The 18094-nt window shown below is 43.8% G+C and overlaps 1 protein-coding gene across 2 annotated transcripts in view; it reads right to left on the bottom strand.

The window, feature by feature from the left end:
• CACNB2 (calcium voltage-gated channel auxiliary subunit beta 2) overlaps window positions 1-18094 on the bottom strand; it is a 243637-nt gene that overhangs the window by 218465 nt on the left and 7078 nt on the right. For both annotated transcript variants that reach the window (XM_075211922.1, XM_075211925.1), the window contains exon 2: window positions 955-1047. In XM_075211922.1, the coding sequence (XP_075068023.1) occupies window positions 955-1047 (93 nt within the window). The remainder of the gene's footprint in view (window positions 1-954; window positions 1048-18094) is intronic.

Genomic DNA, 18094 nt, shown 5'->3' with positions numbered 1-18094 from the left:
AGTAACACACAAAAGTGTAATACAGGCAGCCATGAGGTCCACTGACGACTATTTTAAGCCACAATTAACGCTAGAACGAGCAGTGTTTAAGGAGAAAATTAAACATTTTAACTGATGACCAGGTTGGATCAAATGTGGTCAGAAATTGGAATTTGATGTGACTTTTACACTTGTGTCCACCGCTCTGTACATTTCCAGCTTGTGAGGGCATCCCCCAAAGTAGGTGTACACCTTGACGTGCATGGGACGTGCAAACCAAACGTCCTGGTGCAAAGCCAAGGCGTTTTACACGGCAGTGTGTATAGTAAATGAGGTCAACAGCAGTAAAACAGACAGACGGCTGCAGAATGAACTACATACACCATGATGCTCAGTGAGGGAGAATCCTGGAAGACATCATTCAGCATTGCTTATACCCAGTGATTGCTCATACACAATTTAGATCACTTAAACTGCAACTACCCTCTATACACAGTAGAGGAAGCTATGTTGTTAACATTAAACCAACATTCATGAACATACAGCCTATAGGGTATAATTACTAAACTGCGAGTTTGAAAAGTGAAGATGTTGCCTATAGCAACCAATCAGATTCTAGCTGTCATTTTGTAGAATGTACTAAATAAATGACAGCTAGAATCTGATTGGTTGCTATAGGCAACATCTCCACTTTTTCAAACACGTTAGTAAATATACTCCTATGAATTCACTAGGAGACAGAGCTTCATGAATATTAGTCTTGGACGTCACATATATTGGTCATGAAGTACCTCAATGATGTCACTCTTTTATGGTAAACTGATTGGCTGCATTGCATGCATATTGTTTCCTCCCAGAAAATGGCTGCCTCTACTGTGTGAAGATAACATGCGTTTTATAGCCTGTATATAAGTTCAATATAATCTTTTGGGAAAAGATAAAATGGAGTTTTTTAGTACAGTAAAGTCACGTTACCTGACGCACAAAGCTGTTTGAGGTAGTATCAGAGGATGTGCTCCCATCAGATCCCTTGAATCGGTGTTTCCTTCTGGCTCCTTTTCCATAGGCCTGAAAAAAAACACAAAGTCTTGTTAATTTGACCTGGATTTGATTCTTTTTCTGCACAACTGATTGAAATGCATTCATTATCCATATGTGGGCAGCACAGTGGCTTAGTGGTTAGCACTTCTGCCTCACAGTACTGCGGTCATGAGTTTGATACCTGATAGGTTAATTGGCCGCTATCAAAATTAACTCTAGTCTGTGTGTATATGGGTATGTTAGGAAATTTAGACTGTAAGCTCCAATGGAGCAGGGACTGATGTGAATGAGTTCTCTGTACAGTGCTGCGGAATTATTGGCGCTATATAAATAACTGATGATGATTATTATCTCTTCAGATAATCTTGCGTTTAAGAACATCCAAATATATTGTTTTCATTTAATGTGCAGGAAAAAAAGTGATTATAATTGCCGTCCTGTTTATTCTGCAGTGGTGGGAGACATCTCTCTCTTTTGAAACTGCTGTAATTTTTAGACCAGATTGAGGAACTGACAACAGAAAGAGGAAATCTGGGTTCATTTAAAGGGTTTCTGAGCCATATAGAACCCTCTCCCCTTTAGAGTCAACCCTGTTTAAGTAGGTAATATTAGCAAAGCTTCGCTAATAGCTGTGTAGCCAGCGCCAGCCTCTGCTGCTGCATTTCATACAACAGCACATTCTAATAATCTCTAGATGTCAGAGGAGCCCTGGGGAGAAGGAACTTGGAACTACCTAAAGTGCTGCAGTAATAATTAGAGTTAGGATCTGGGAGAGGTGTGCAGCCTGCAGCAGCCAGTGCTGGAATACATTAGCTAAGGTGACACAGGGATTAAACACAAAAATGTTAATTCTCAATAAACTAGACCAGCCTGTAGCAAATTGTGTAAAATCTGTTTCTTTAATATTATACATGGAGAATCCGCTGTTCTGGTACTTTCGCGAGGAACTGGGATTGTGCCACCATTTATCTTGATTTTGAAAGACAGGATAACACAATGCTGAATTTGGCTGCGTCTGCTTTGGCTTTCAACAAAGCGTACCCTGCTCAGTTCTAAAAATGGTTATATGCTCTCTATTTATTATGTCTTATCTCTCTTACAGCGCTTTGTAAGACACTTATATTTGATTATCTGCAAGATATTGGATATACATGAAAAATTACTTTTTGCCAGTATGGAGTTGGCATGTATTTATTACATGGTGCCTTATGCACTATGCAGGTATTGCCTGGCAGAGAGCCTGTAGTTCAGCATGCCCTGTATTGCAAGTTGTATTGCTCTCTCCGTACCTCACAGCTCTCCTGCCTCCAGCTATGCACCATGTAACATTCAAAAGGGTTAACAAAGAGAGGTGTGTGGTGAAAGTGGCTCCTGATTTGATGGCCTGAATCTACCTGTTTACTCAGGTGTTGCTTTCATTGACTACTTCCGTCTTGACAGCGAGTGAGATAAATAAGGGAGGGGGCCCATGGAAGGAATCCCATCTGTACTACAACTGGGAGTCATTTCCTTAGAGATAAGTTGTTTATGTGCATTTCTTAAAGATTCTAGTCATAATATACAGTGAAGCATACACTGTTATGTAATATATAATATGTGATGTCAATTTATCCCTTTTAAGTAGAGATGCTCAGGCTCAGTTCCTGGAAAACTGATCACACCCGAACTTAGGGGATCAGAGTACTGAGCCGAGCTGGCTCAGTACTTTTGCGCGCCCTTGGAATCGAAAACGAGGTATAACGTTATCGTTATGTCGTCGGATCTCGGGATTTTTGGTTTCCTTTTTAAGATCCAACATAATGACAGGTGGGAGGGCGGGCCCAAGAACAATTCCATCTTGCACCATTTTTCTTTTCTTCCAGTGCTGTGTGCCAATGTGTCCTAGATGTGCTAGGAACTGCCGTGTGTTTGAGTCATTGCTCTGTCGCTTACCATCCTGCCAGGTCGCTGCAGTATTTGTCCGAAAGTGTATGAAAATAATATTGTGTCCTGTGAGGTGGTCAAATGACTGCAAATGACTGGAAATTAGTGTTATTAAGGTTAGTAATAATGTAGGAACAAAAAAGAGCAAAAATTATGTGATTTCAGCATATTTTCTAAAAAATCCAAAACCAAAACACACGAGGGCGGTTTTGCCAAACCCAAAACACGAAGCTTATCCAGATTCAAAACCAAAACCAATACCAGTTCACAGGGGTCAGTGAGCATCTCTATTTTTAAGGAGTACATAGATGCACAAAATTGCCAACCATTAAAAAATAATTTCCATTGACATTTTTACTGCTGTCTGGGATCCCTTTATTGTCAGATACGTAATATAGTCTATTGGCGACCACCTATTTTGGATTTCCAGAATAATAGCACCCTGATACTTGTAATCAAAGCTAAAAGTATGAGTATCCCTTGTCTAGGATAACCACTGTGTACTACATAACCCAATACATGTGTTAATTTGGTTAAAATGCCATTTTGTTCTAATCTTAAATAAATATTAACGCTCTTACATCCTTAAACCTGATGTTTCTCTTATCCCACTTCCAACCCCATCCCCCCATTTATTTTTTTCAATTTGGCCAGCGTCATTCTTTACCCATCTATCCCACCATTTGTCATCCCTCCTTTTACTTATCATGACATTCACATCATTGTTCAAATAATATTAATATATATTTTATTGTGAAAGTTTAATTGTCTGTTATATTCTTTGTTGTTTGCAATAAATAAAGAATACATAAAAATATATTAACCAGCGAGAAAGGACAGATATTGAGAACTGCAATCAATATAGAGAATGAGGCAGGTTGTACTGTGCACAGTAAATATTGACACATAGAGACATATCCAGAGATAAAAAACCCTGGAAATAAGGGACAGTTGTCAAAATATGGCAGCACATTGGCAATAACCTGGGTTGAGTTCTCGCTCCGCTGGGCACTGTTCTTTCTGATTTTCTGAAACGTGTGGGAGGATGTTTCTTCCAACTTAGCCAAAATTCTGCCCGTGATTACTTGTGGGCAAACAAAGGATGGAGGAACTTGAAGCACCAGGGATAAAACATAAACCAGTATATTAACTGGCTTCTAACTAAACTGCCTTTGTGTGCCTGTGGCAGGGAAATTAGATTGTAAGCTTTACTGGGGCAGAGACAGAGGTGCCTCAGATAAAATGATCTGTATAGCGGTGCAGAACAGGTAGTCGCTATATAAATAAAAATGATGATCACTATGGATGCCTATTACATGTAGTTTCAATTAATGCATATTCATTTTCTCTATTTCCACTGTTATTAATTGTCTCTTTGCATATAAATGACCCGTTTAATGAGACTAAATCCATCCATTCAACCACTGATTTGGGAATATTTGAGATAACTGACATAACATGCAGTATCAGAGAGCTACTGCTGTCACGTTATTAGCAGTCAGCCATCAGCACTCCAGGGTGGAACATGACAATTACCAGAGATAACTCAGTAGACAGATCACTACTTCCACTCAGCGCTGACTTGGTGCTGCTACAAGAAGGTGACAAGGACATGTGAAGTCTGCACCTTGGAGTTGGCCAGCCTGTATGTGAGGATATAATATGGAGATGGAGCCAGCTTGGAATGCAGTCTGTACTCCACATTCTATGGTGGGGTCTGCTAATTACTAAAGATTTTCCTGCACTACAACTTAAAAAAATAATGTTGCAATAAAGGTGATAGGGACTTTTGGAGTCTGCCAGGGAGAATAACATAAGATCAGGCCCGGCGTTTCCATTAGGCAACCGTAGGCAGTTGCCTAGGGCGCCGGAACCTGCAGGTCGCTGCTGACTAGATTTTCTAATCTAGTCAGCGGTTTGGGACAGGGGTGCAGCGGTGGTGTGGCACCTGCTGTTTTGTAGTGGCCGTCCTCTTCTTAACTCGATGCGCACTCACACATGATCACTGACGTCAGTCATGTGATAATCTCACTCTTCGGCGGCGCCTCCGTCCAGCAATGTGCCGGTCCTGCCCATGTTCTCACACCGTCTGTCATTGACAGACAGTGTGAATAAAGTTATTTCCCAACGCTCCCTCCCCTTCCAGCATGCACGGCTTCGCTCCACCCCCTCCCCTGTGTGAAGAAGCCGAGGAGCGTTTGGGCAGCCATTGGAGAAGAGAGAAGAAGATGCAGTTCCTGTATCTGCTGACCAGTCTTCAGGAGAAAAACAGTGAGTAAATACAATTTTTTTTTTTTTTTAAAGGGGGTGCCCAAAGCCCAATGCAGGAAGTGGGGAGGTATAAAAAAAATGGGGGGGGGGGGGTGATTATTATTTGGCATCTCATGTTCTATTTTTGATTTTAAAACTATGGTGGAGAAAATTATTATTATTTGGCACCTTATGCTCTATATTTGACTTTAAAACTATGCTGCAGAACATGACTATTTTATTGGCACCTCATGCTCTATATTTGATTTGCACACTATGCTGAAGAAAAATGGTTATTGTTGCGCTTTCTCCACTAGACTCAAGCGATGTGGACAGATTGTTGCTGAAGAAGGGGCGTAACTGGCAGGTGATCCGAACGACACCAGGTAAGGCTGTTACACTGTTACACTAATAATAAATGTAGAATTCCTATTCATTAATTTCCCCCAAAAAAATTGTGTGTGAGAGCCTCGCAGGAGGGTAGGGGGGCGGTGGGGGGTAGGCTGAAACTTTGCCTAGGGCGCCTAGAGACCTTGCACCGGCCCTGCATAAGATGTATTTATATAGGCTGCTGGAGGTGTTAATATTTGTTGCCCAAATATTTTGGGATTGATTTGTATGTAAGTATATTTGTGTAAAGATGCGTTTAGGTTAAAATTGACGTACTGAGCATGAGCACATCTAGCGCCAGGGCTGGACTGGCCATCTGGCCCTTCTGGCAAATGCCAGAAGGGCCGATGGCTAGATGGGCCGGCCCGACACTTCCCCTGGCTTTCTGATGGCTGGCTCCTCCCCAGGAACCAGCCACCTCCGTTGCGCGATGGATCAGAGCTCCTCGTTTCCTCCCCCCTTATCCTCTGCACTGTGCCCTGCAATGTGGACACAGTTTGCAGATTTTATTTTTCTGAATGGGGGAGGGGATCACGCGGGGGGTGCCGCGATTTTTGCGGTGGGGGGGTCATGGGGGGTGCCGCGATTTTCGCAAGGGGGAGTTGTCAGGAGTGTGAGAGAGCCAGGGTGGAAGGAGTGCAGTAAGAGTGGTGACAGAGCCAGGGAGGAAGGTAGTGCAGGAAGAGGACAGAGAGCCAGGGGGAAAGGGGGGTGCTGGAAGTGGGGTGAGAGAGCCAGGGGGAAAAGGCGGTGCTGGAAGAGTGTTGAGAGAGTCAGGGGGAAAGAGGGTGCTGGAAGAGGTTGTGAGAGCCAGGGGGAAAAGGGGTGCTGGAAGAGGGGTGACAGAGCCAGGGGCAAAAGGGGTGCTGGAAGAGGGGTGACAGAGCCAGGGGCAAAAGGGGTGTGGGAAGAGGAGTGACAGAGCCAGGGGGAAAAGGGGTGCTGGAAGAGGGGTGACAGAGCCAGGGAGAAAAGGGGTGCTGGAAGAGGGGTGTCAGAGCCAGGGGGAAAAGGGGTGTTGGAAGAGGGGTGAGAGAGCCAGGGGGAAAGGGGGTGCAGGAAGAGGGGTGACAGAGCCAGGGGGGAAGGGGGTGCAGGAAGAGGGGTGAAAGCCAGGGGGAAAAGGGGTGCAGGAAGAGGGGTGACAGAGCCAGGGGGAAAGGGGGTGCTAGAAGAGGGGTGAGAGAGCCAGGGGGAAAGGGGATGCTTGAAGAGGGGTGAGAGAGCCAGGGGGAAAGGGGGTGCAGAAAGAGGGGTGACAGAGCCAGGGGGGAAGGGGGTGCAGGAAGAGGGGTGAGAGCCAGGGGAAAAAGGGGTGCTGGAAGAGGGGTGAGAGCCAGGGGGAAAAGGGGTGCTGGAAGAGGGTTGAGAGCCAGGGGGAAGGGGGTGCAGGAAGAGGGGTGAGAGGGACAAAGGATAAGATGGTGCAGGGGCATAGCTAAAAGAAAGTGTAAAGGGAGAGACATCTTAAGAATGGAAATGTCAGGGATGCAGCCATCATAAAACACAAGTAGTAATGAAGAATGGGAATGCACAGAGCGTGCCCAGTAGGAGAACAGAACACAGGATGCCATAATCAGGTAAGTTTATATATTTTATTGTGTCCAATGTGTTTTTCACCATCCTTTCTTGAACTGGGGGCACTACTGCATATCCAATGATGTTTAAAACACTATGTATTGCTTATTATTGCGCTGTAATGTTTCTTGCATATTTATCTGTACAGAGATTTTTAATTAAGAGGAAAAAACGCTGCTGGTCATACATTTTATATGTGATTGTGTAAATATATCTATTTTTCTTTGCATTGTAAATGGGGTATTAAGCTGCTCCTGGGACTCACACTCTCAGTATCTGATATGCTGTACCAATTTTTATTTGTTAATGAGTTTTTGTCTGGTCACTACTATTGATTTGGGGCACTACTATGGCATACTGTTATTTGGGGGCACTACTGTATGGCATACTGTTATTTGGGGGCACTACTGTATGGCTTTATGTAATTTGTGTGCACTATTGTGCAATAATATGATTTGTGGGCACTATTGTGGCATAATATGATTTGGGGGCACTACTGTATGGTATATGATTTGAGGGCACTACTATGCCATAATATGATTTGTGGGCACTACTGCATGGCCAAATATGAATTGAGGGTAATAGTATGTGGCATAATATGACCTGGGGGCACTACGATGTGACATAATATGAACTGGGGGCACTACAGTGTGGCATAATATGAACTTCTGCCAAAGGCAAGTCTCTCATTGTTGAATATGACGGGAGCCCAAAGAAGTTGCTGTACCGGGGCCCAAAATTCATCTTGTCAGCCCTGCCTGTGAGTCAAGGGGGTAGACGTCTCCAGGTAAATAATCTAAATGTTTCCTATCTAAACAAGCTGATGGATCACATCCAATTATCTCTCACCCACCTCCTTTACCCCCTTAATTTATATACTGTGTTATTTAAAATGACTAGAAAAGACGCATATCCAGTAAAAAAAATATTTTTCTCTGACATTTTGCTGTAGATGGAAATACTTTTAATGCGGCCGTGTGGGTTCAAATAATCGTATAATTGGTATGTTTTTTCTGATATATGTGTTAGAGTTTTATTTCATGTGGAATGATTCATGAAAATTCTGCCATTACTATTTAATTGAGGGAAAAGGATACCTGTTACCTATATGTGTGCAAGTATTCTGCTATTGCTTTTTTGTGGGAGATTTGAAAATAGCAAAACATTGGTTTCCTACAGTGGCGCCTGTATAATTGGTGGTATTGCTGTAGTATGGGGTAGCGTGGTGGTGGTATTGTTGTAGTGTGTTTGGGGCTTAGTATTGCTAATAAGTAGGAGAGGGTATTGCTGTAATGTGGGGGGTGATGCCGGATGCTGTAATGTGGGGGATGATGCCGGATGCAGTAATGTGGGGGGTGATGATGGTTGCTGTAATGTGGGAGTGATGCTGGTTGCTGTAATGTGAGGGGGGGGGGGGGTAATTCTGGTTGCTGTAATGTGGGGGGGGTGACGACAGTTGCTGTAATGTGGGAGTGATGCTGGTTGCTGTAATGTGGGGAAGGGGGGGTAATGCTGGTTGCTGTAATGCAGGGGGTGACGACAGTTGCTTTAATGTGGGAGTGATGCTGGTTGCTGTAATGTGGGGAAGGGGCAGGCCCGGCTCTCCCATTAGGCAAGGTTAGGCACGTGCCTAGGGCGCCGGGCTCTGGAGGGCGCCACAGAACTGGAAATTAATTTTAAAACTGTGCGAGGACCGCTGACCATACCTGTCACGGCCGCCGCACAGCATTCAGATGCATGGGGAGGGGGGGGAAGAGGCTATTGCTCACCACCGCCGCCTCTCTGCTCCGTCTCCTCCCCTCCACTCACTAGTGTCAGTGAGTGGAGGGGAGGGGACGGAGCAGAGAGGCGGCGGTGGTGAGACAAGGTAAGAAAAGACGGGGTGAGGAGGGAGGAGGGCGCCGATTTTTGCGGGGGGGGGGGGGGGGGAGGGGGCGCTGATTTTGCCTAGGGCGCCATGGACCCTAGCACCGGCCCTGGGAAGGGGGGGGGGGTAATGCTGGTTGCTGTAATGTGGGGAAGGGGGGGGGGGGGGGTAATGCTGGTTGCTGTAATGCAGGGGGTGACGACGGTTGCTGTAATGTGGGAGTGATGCTGGTTGCTGTAATGTGGGGAAGGGGGGGGTAATGCTGGTTGCTGTAATGTGGGGGGGAGGGGTGATGCTGGTTGCTGTAGTATGGGTGGGTATTGATGTAGTATGAGTGTGCGTGGGGGGTTATTTACTGCTGTAATTTTGGTACAAATAACGTATTGTTATGGTATTTATTGATGTAATTGGGGTACTAATAATGTAAGTTTGCGGGTCATTAGGAGAAATAAATACCCCCCCCACACACACACACTCATACTACATCATGTTGTACTGCACCAGCGACGCACACTACGCCAGCATCAGCGTGCAACAATATAGTGCATGAAGCCCACAACAGGTGGGCCTGTGTGCTTTAAATGCCAGGGCTGATTTTTAGTCCCAGTCCGGCCCTGTCTAGCGCCCATACTGACAGTTGTACTATTTTGCACTTGCGACCCCTTGTGCTTGGAGAGGAGGATCAGGGACAATAAAATCTGAGTGCAGACATACTTGCCTACCCTCCCGGGAATGTCCGGGAGGGTAGGGTTAAAAAAGTGGAGGTGTTGCCTATAGCAACCAATCAGATTCCAGCTGTCATTTTGTAGAATTTAATAAATAAATGCAAAGCTAGAATCTGATTGGTTGCTATAGACAACATCTCCACTTTTTCAAACCCGCAGCTTAGTAAATATACCCCTTGATCTCCTGGAGGGGAGAATCCAAAAGTTGGTAAGAGCAATATATTAAGGAACAGCAGCGGTAGATAACCCATGCCCTTTGATATGCATCATATTTTGAGATACACAGATCTTGAAATATAGCTACGAGATGTACTCTTTGCACCTACATGAAGCAAGAGCATCTATATACTAGATTTAAGGTTGTACATATCAGAACACACAAGTGAGCCAACACATCGCTGCTCTTACACACACGGGGCATCGTTACATTCATCTCTAAATCAGGCCCTTTGTTTCTTCCTAAGTCATTAGTTGAGTATAACCTTGAACAGGCGAAGATGCTTTGGGCACCAGTCTGCCAAAAAGTACATTTTGAAATAGCTCCCAGATCTCCAACTTTGATTACTTTGCAGGAACTGTAGCACAGTGGTTGTTATTACCTAACCAAATGCAAAAGGTCAGTTAATCTGGAAACACACATAATGGTATCACTGGTGATATAGTAATTAGCACAAAATAACAAAATAGCTAGGCCTGATACATGTCAGATCAAAATCAGTAGGATCATTTTGTATCACAAAGACAAATCCGAACAGGCCGTTGTGTTATGGGGTCACTTTGCAGATCACCAATTGGAAGACGTTATTGGCTTGTGTGTAGACAATTGATGCGCCAAAACAGGTTTGAAATTCGAGGGAATTTCACTGGGACATCCATAAACCACTATTCGAACTTGCAGTTTGAAATTTGTGGCTCGTGGTAAAATTAGCGTTTTAAAATATTTTATTTTAAAACACTATTTTTTTTTTTAATGCAAACTGCAAACACTACTGTACTATTGAAGTTAGCTGTTTGCGTTCAAGGTCTGCCCAAAAATCAAATGTATCAATTTTAAGCTTGAATGTGCTTGAGCTGACTCAATAGTGTATGAACCAGCTCTATAATGTAGAGATTTTACAGACTATTAACATAGTCGAACCTGTTCAATTTTATTTTTTTTCATCTCAAAAGTGGTTTTGTCAAGTATTCACATTTTTGTAATGATTCGCCAACCGGTTCAGGAATAGATCAGCGGCCAGACAGAGCATCTTTGCTGGAGTAATCCGCACAACCAATCGCACATTTGATTGCATTAATTTAACTTGACTCCCCAAAGTTAGCTGCTGTGAGTCCCTGGACATTTGTACTTGTAAATAATCCCTATTGATGTGATAAGATGAGAACACGCAATCGAATTTATAACAGATACAAAGAGGCGGGGAGGAGGCCTCCTGAATTTAGATTTTACCGCCAGAGCCTCTATGGCTAACTGCACAGCCGCAAACCTATCGGCTGTACTGATAGTGCAGCAGGGGGCGGTCCTTGTTGCTGCTCTGTCTCTATTCGCTCAGCCTTAATCATGTGAGCATGACCATCATGGGTCAGTGTAGCATGTGCAGAGCACTGATTGGAGGAGTGGCTATACTTTTTTTTTTGCTTTTCCCTTAGGTGATGTAATTAATCACCGACTGTGACTATTATGATTACCTGTGGAATATTTATATCTTCCTTATGTCTCTTTATTTTCAGGTGTTACAGTTCCACTTGTGCGTTTTAACGTGTATACCACCCTTCCTATCTGTTACTGTGTATCCTTCTAGAGTAATACAATGTGGTCTAGAGAGTCTATGTAGATATAGTTCATGGATTTTATATAACATGTAACCAGAGCCATAACTTAGAATTCTAGCGCCTGGGGCGAGAAAGACAAATGCCGCCCCCCTAGCCCTCAATTTTAACCAAACGAACCAAAACTATTTCTAAATTGCGCCCCCCTTCATCGTTGCGCCCTGGGCGGTTGCCCCTGTCGCATAGCTATAGTTACGGCCCTGCATGTAGCATTAGTGGCTAATGGTGCAACTTTGTTGGCTGATCTTGTTTTAGTTATTTTATTATTATAACATTGATTAGCTCTGGGCATAGGAGACAAATAGGCTCCTGTACCCCACTATATATTTAGCATTAGGACTATTGTTGATTATCTGCCCTCGATTACTAAACAGAGCAACTGGGTTATTAATGGGATGTATTCAATAGTATTATCCTATGGGATCATGCTTCTTATTACTGAATGGAGAGATAGGTTTAGGACTGTGGTGAGCAGACTTTTTCTAATGATCTTCACTTGCGTAACTATGATATTTTTGATATTACAATATTATTAAATACATATGCTTTTGTGCATCATTCAATCCGTATCTGAAATCTGTAGTCCCATTTGTTTGAGAAATGTTGTGATAATGAGCTTACATCTGAGCTCTAAGAGAGGACAGTGTAATATATGGAAAATCGGGTCACATAGCTCCCAGCATTCAGAATCCTGAAAGCGGGACAAAACAAGTCCCGCCCAAACGACGGTCCGCTACACCCAAACTCAGCCCACAAATGGCATATTTGGTAAAACCCCCACCCCCCTATCCAATTAAGCCACACCCATTTTGTGGCCCGCGAATAGAGACATCCCGCGAAAATAGGAACAGTGGGGAGGTATACAGTTAGTGGCTCCTCTATGATAATGGTCTGATGCTGACATATTTACATATATTAATATTCTTATGAATCTGGTATTTCTGTATCCTTCATTAATTATGTTTATTTTATTAGACATATGAACGGAGCAAACCATTCTGTTCTGCTGTAGGGGGAGAGACCTAGTAATATATGACATATACAGAAGGACTATTTATGCCACTGTTGCTTTATCTCTTTTATCCAGCCGAATAGACAGCAGATAAGAAACAGTTTTCTCTTAACTGGTTTAAAGCACCACGCATTATAACCATACCATAAGGCTAAGCCTACATGGGGGATTTTTATCCGTTCGTGCTGCTTTTGTAAAATATTGTAATACTTTGTATTGCTGTAAAGTTATTAAATACAGCACACACAATGAAACGGTATTAACAACCTACTATTAGATATGAGAACATGGCTTTCTGTGCTATTAAGAGGAGGAGTAAGGCCATAGCAACCAATCAGATGTTGACTTCAATTCTGTAAACTATGCTAGATAAATGATAGCTATAATCTGATTGGTTGCTATGGGAGCTGCACAAGGTGACTATATACACCCCCAGTCTGATTACCATTCAACTTCAAGGTGTCAGTAACACAACTGTGAATGGGACGTATACATCCATTTACTTTATGGTCGGTATCGCTTCATTGTTCTAGTCCTCTATAAGACATTTGTAAATGGTTGCAGCTTACAAAAGTTTGGTCTGCTCCAGCCAGAGGAACGCAGGGGCTCTAGACAGGATGAAATAGCTTTGTATCTTAAAAAAAGAAGAAAAAAAAAATCCCCTTGTTTGCTTTGGCAACTGGCGCACTTGTTACGCACAGACGTGTACAGCTCTCCTTACCCACCCAGCCCTCAGCGAGACTGTTACATAGTGCAGATGCCTCCAGTGCTGGGAGCAGATGCTGCAGTAATAAGTAGACACAGTCAATTCTAGTTTATTTCAGCCCCAGCTCATGATTTAAAGCTGTGTAGCTTGCAGCCCATTTACCAGATGCACTCCTCCAGGGATTCGCTGAACTCTGAGGCATGGGGCAAAAGGAGCATTATAGAAAGCAGTGGGAATATCATGTACTAACAAGGGAGAATTGAGTCATTCAGCACTATGTGGCCTAATTATCAATATGCGGAAATAAGGGTGATAAAATAGGTCTCATTCACGCAACTTATCAAAACAAAATCTCACCGATGCAGCTATAATCAGCGATACTGGTCCAGACAGGGCTGTCATCAGAATCTGTGGGGCCCAGTACTAATTAATCTGCAGCCCCCCCTGTCCCTCTTTGCCGTACAGTGTATTCCCCCCTCCCTCTCTACAGTACATCCCCCCATCAAAGTAAATGCCCTGCTCCCTTATCATAGTAAATGCCCCCCTTCCTCATCACAGTACATGCCCCCCCCCCACTCCCTCATCACAGTACATGACTCTTCCCCTCTCAGTTACATTAAAAGCTCCACTAGCCCCCCTCCTCCCCTATCATAATAAATGCTCAATTAACCTACCTCGTTTTTGAAGCGATGCTGCATCTACAGGTCACTGATAGACCGGAAGTGCGTCGCGCAATGATGACATCACTGCATCACATGCTCCCAGGCACTGATAGGCTGGGAGCGAGTTGCTGCACTGCGAGGAACAGGAAGGTGGATGGTCAGACTAAGGGGCCCAGACAGGGCCGGATTAAGGGAATGGAGGCCCCTGGGCTAAGGGGGCCTCCATTCCCCCGTGAGGGCCCCCCACCCCGTGATCTGAGCTGCCTGCGCCCCCCTCCTTCCCGTGATCCGAGCTGCCCACTCCCCCCCCACCCCCCGGCACTTACCTCTTTCTCCGGTGGGCTGTACGCTCTTCACTGAGGAGATCTCGTGAGAGTGAGACTCACGAGATCTCCTCAGTAAGGAGACTACAGCGCGCTAGGGAAGAACCGCAGTGAAAGTGCTCAGCAGCACTGATCGTGCCGGGGGCGCCCCCGCCCCGACCGATCAATACTGCTGCTGAGCACTTTCAAGGGCCCCCTGGATGCCATAGGCCCTGGGCTGGAGCCCAGTTAGCCCTATGGTTAATCCGGCCCTGGGCCCAGACAGACCAGGGGGCCCCTTGGTCTGTCCGGGCCCCTTACATCTGCACTGTCCGTACCCCTCTAATCGCGTCCCTGGGTCCAGAGCATACAGGCATGAGGCGACATGCTTGCTCGCACATGTGCCGTCGCACTGAAAGACCAGGTGATAACGCACATATTCTCTGGCAATAGGGCTTTCTGCCCTGTAATAAATTGGTACCTATGTGCTGCCTCGTCTGCCTTCACATTTACAGGATGGTTGATCAAGTGGGGCCAGGCATGAAGGGGTAACCCCTTTATTTGTGAATACGAAAATAAAGCTTCACTACCACCTAGGTGTCCTTCCCCCTTTACAGAGACACGTTTTTCCCGAGGCTCCTCTGTTCCTCTTAGAGGCCCAGCCAAAAACTGCTCACACCCTTCTTCTGCTGGGTGTTTAAAGTAGGTTACCTTAACTGATGTGCCCGTTCTGTATTACAGAAGCAGCACTACCCTTGGAAAAAATGGCAGCATGTAGGCATTATTATTTATTATTAACATTTATTTATATAGTATTTCATAGCGATAGCGCATTACAATAGGGAACAAACAGTAAAAAAAGGAGACTGGATAATAAAGATAGAGAGTTGAGAGCGAGCTCCTCGCCAGCTTACAATCTATAGATGTAGCTTACTTAATGTTAAAGCCGATAATTCTAATAACAATATATTGTATACACGCTCTACAAACTTTTGACGAACTACAGGTGTCTTGTCCATACTGATCTTGTCAGTGACAGGTTCCAAGGCATATAAATGTAAGTCTATGTGTCTATCGTTAAGATTTAAATAAGAAAAATTAAACCCCTCAACACGCCTATCCATCCCCCTCTTATATAGTATATGTATAAATACTGTACATATATATTCCATATCCACACACAGAAATGTACAGTATATTTTAACAGTGGAAAACATAAATATCTATCTAGATATCTATATTGAATTTTGAAAGCTTGATGGATAACAATTATAGATGTTGATGGGAGAATATTTAGGTTTTGTTCTACCGTCAAATTCAAATATAAGTTACTCCGACGGTAGCACTGTGACTGCACAGGTGCCACCAGTCACTGGAGAACTACAACTCCCAACATGCTTTGGAGAAGAAGAGGATGAAGGAGATGACCTGAGTCAGGACAGTTATTGAGTGTACAGAGCTCAGTTGTTGTCCGCTGACAGCTGGTGTGAGGGGATGTCACATTAAGAGCATGAGAGGCAATGGATTTACTTACAGTCAGTTAAGTTGTCAGTTTTCAATTAAACACTACAACATGTATATAATAAAACTCCCAGTATATTTAACTCAGGATCCCACAAGTTCACCCTGTTATTGTAAGGACTGAGTTACAGAGTAACTGTTCTAGCAAGCAAACAAAATTATAAATCATTCATGCTATCTTCAATTAATGGCAATATCGTCACTTGCATGGAAATCTGACAAACTGATAGCTCGTAGTCATATCTGACTGTCACTATCAGGGGCAAACAAAGGATTTTTAAGGGGGGCTTCCCCCTCCCCCCCCCCCCAAAAAAAAATATATAGAGAGAGGGCTGCTGCACATGCGGCCGCGCATGCGCAGCAGCACCATTTCGGCGATGCTGAATTGTACAATACAGCCCCACAGCAGACGCTTCTTTGACAGCGCCGCAGCTGCTGTACAGTACAGTGCTGCTGTGTAGGGGCAATGTTTAGCGCCTGTTCGTTCGCGGAGGGGAGGGGTTTCTGGAGAACCAGAAACCCCCCCTGCGTGCACCCCTGACTATTACTAGTGCGTCCCATTCAGGAACGGTGGTTTCTACAAGCGTTTAACTTCCATTTTATAAAGAACTCATTATCCTCTGATGTGCGCTAACGTCCTTGGACCATATGTTTACTATGACCAAATAAGAGGACTTTCCATAGTTATAGTGTGTGTAATAAACAACTTACAAGTATTTTATAATATTGTCTTAAATGTAGTTTTTAGTGTATTTATTAGTTGCTAGTAAGGTTTAATAATTCCTAGCGAGTTATAAAGACATACTGCTGTAATGAGGAATATGCAGTGTGATGGAGTAGATACAGTCAGCTATTTTGTGCAATTAATTTATGGTAGAACAATCCCCGGTAGATGTCTACATCTTTCTTACTTATTGTCTATCACTCAGCGAGTGATACCTAATAGTTTATATATAATAAGAGGGTGATGGCATACATAGAGGAGAGTGATTAGGAATCATTTCAGCTGACAGTAGTTATAGGTTAGTGTTATTGGATATTAAGTATCGTAGAAATACCTCTTAACATCATCGCAAAATTAAGTGAAATTAGTACCCTAATCTTACTCTCAAGTAGAGTGTTAATAGTTAGTAACAATTAGAGAAATATTTGTGTTACAACATTTATTTGTCCAGGATAATAGGTTCCAGGAAGGAAGATAACATGGACATTAAACAGGTCACTGTATTGCATACTTGCCAACCCTCCCTGAATGTCAGGGAGACTCCCTAAAATAGGGGTAATTTCCCTCACTCCCTGAAGAATGTATCCCTGATGCTAAGCCAGTACAAGACGTGGTTGGCTTCGCCATCTGTGGCATGATGACACAGTTCAGAAATTGTGTCCATCTATTGATGTCTATGGAGGTGGCCATTTTCATGGAGACCAAGATTTAATTAAAGACTGCCAGGTAAGACAACATGACTTCAGTAATGGAGACAGAAATGTAAAAGACACTTCAGCCTCTAGATATTTATTAGCTGCTTTTCTTTAATGCATAGTTGCCTACTCTCCCGGATTGTCCGGGAGACTCCTGTATTTCTGGGAGGGCTCCCAAGGGAGCAGGGCAACCTCCCGGTTCTCGCCCCCGCAATAGATAAGTGGCTAGGGGCGGTGCTTAAAGACACAAATATTGTGTCATCTTAGCCCCACCCCCTGCTGTAATTGTCCAAAATTGTGACAATTGTTTAGGGGGTTAAGGCCAAAATAATGTAATTCATCAAGCCCCGCCCCCACACGCCCACCTCCCCCGGAATCTTCCTGAAGCCAACGAAGAAAAGTTGGCAAGCTGTATTGTATATTTAATCTTTAATACAATCTCATTGTGTATGTATAATTATCTATCTTTGGTAACATTTTATTAGTTTAACCAGCCTATATTAAATAAATCTCACGCCAAAGGGCCGATTATTATATTGTTTGAGTGTCCTTTGGAGCGTATCAGGTCTGGTGAGGGGAAGAGGATCTCCTGAATCGCCCCCAGTGGTCAAATTCCAGAAACACAACCCTGGAAGGGAAATCAGGTTCGGGTGGAGGCGCTATCAAGACTTAAAGGTGAGAAACACTTATACTCAGTTCCTATTTACAGTCACCCAGCCTTTTACATTCAAGGGCCCAAAAGAGTTATATATATTATAATTAGCATCACTGAATGCAGTTAGATAACCTGCAGGAAAGTTCAGTGATTTCAGCAAAGCTATACAGTACATTATACTATACATAATGATGTTTATTTGAACTGTTCTGCAGCTTACAGATAACATATCATGTG

The sequence above is a fragment of the Mixophyes fleayi genome, chromosome 5, assembly GCF_038048845.1.
Source record: "Mixophyes fleayi isolate aMixFle1 chromosome 5, aMixFle1.hap1, whole genome shotgun sequence".
Classification (NCBI taxonomy): Eukaryota; Metazoa; Chordata; class Amphibia; order Anura; family Limnodynastidae; genus Mixophyes; species Mixophyes fleayi.
This window is presented reverse-complemented; position numbering and strand designations above follow the sequence as displayed.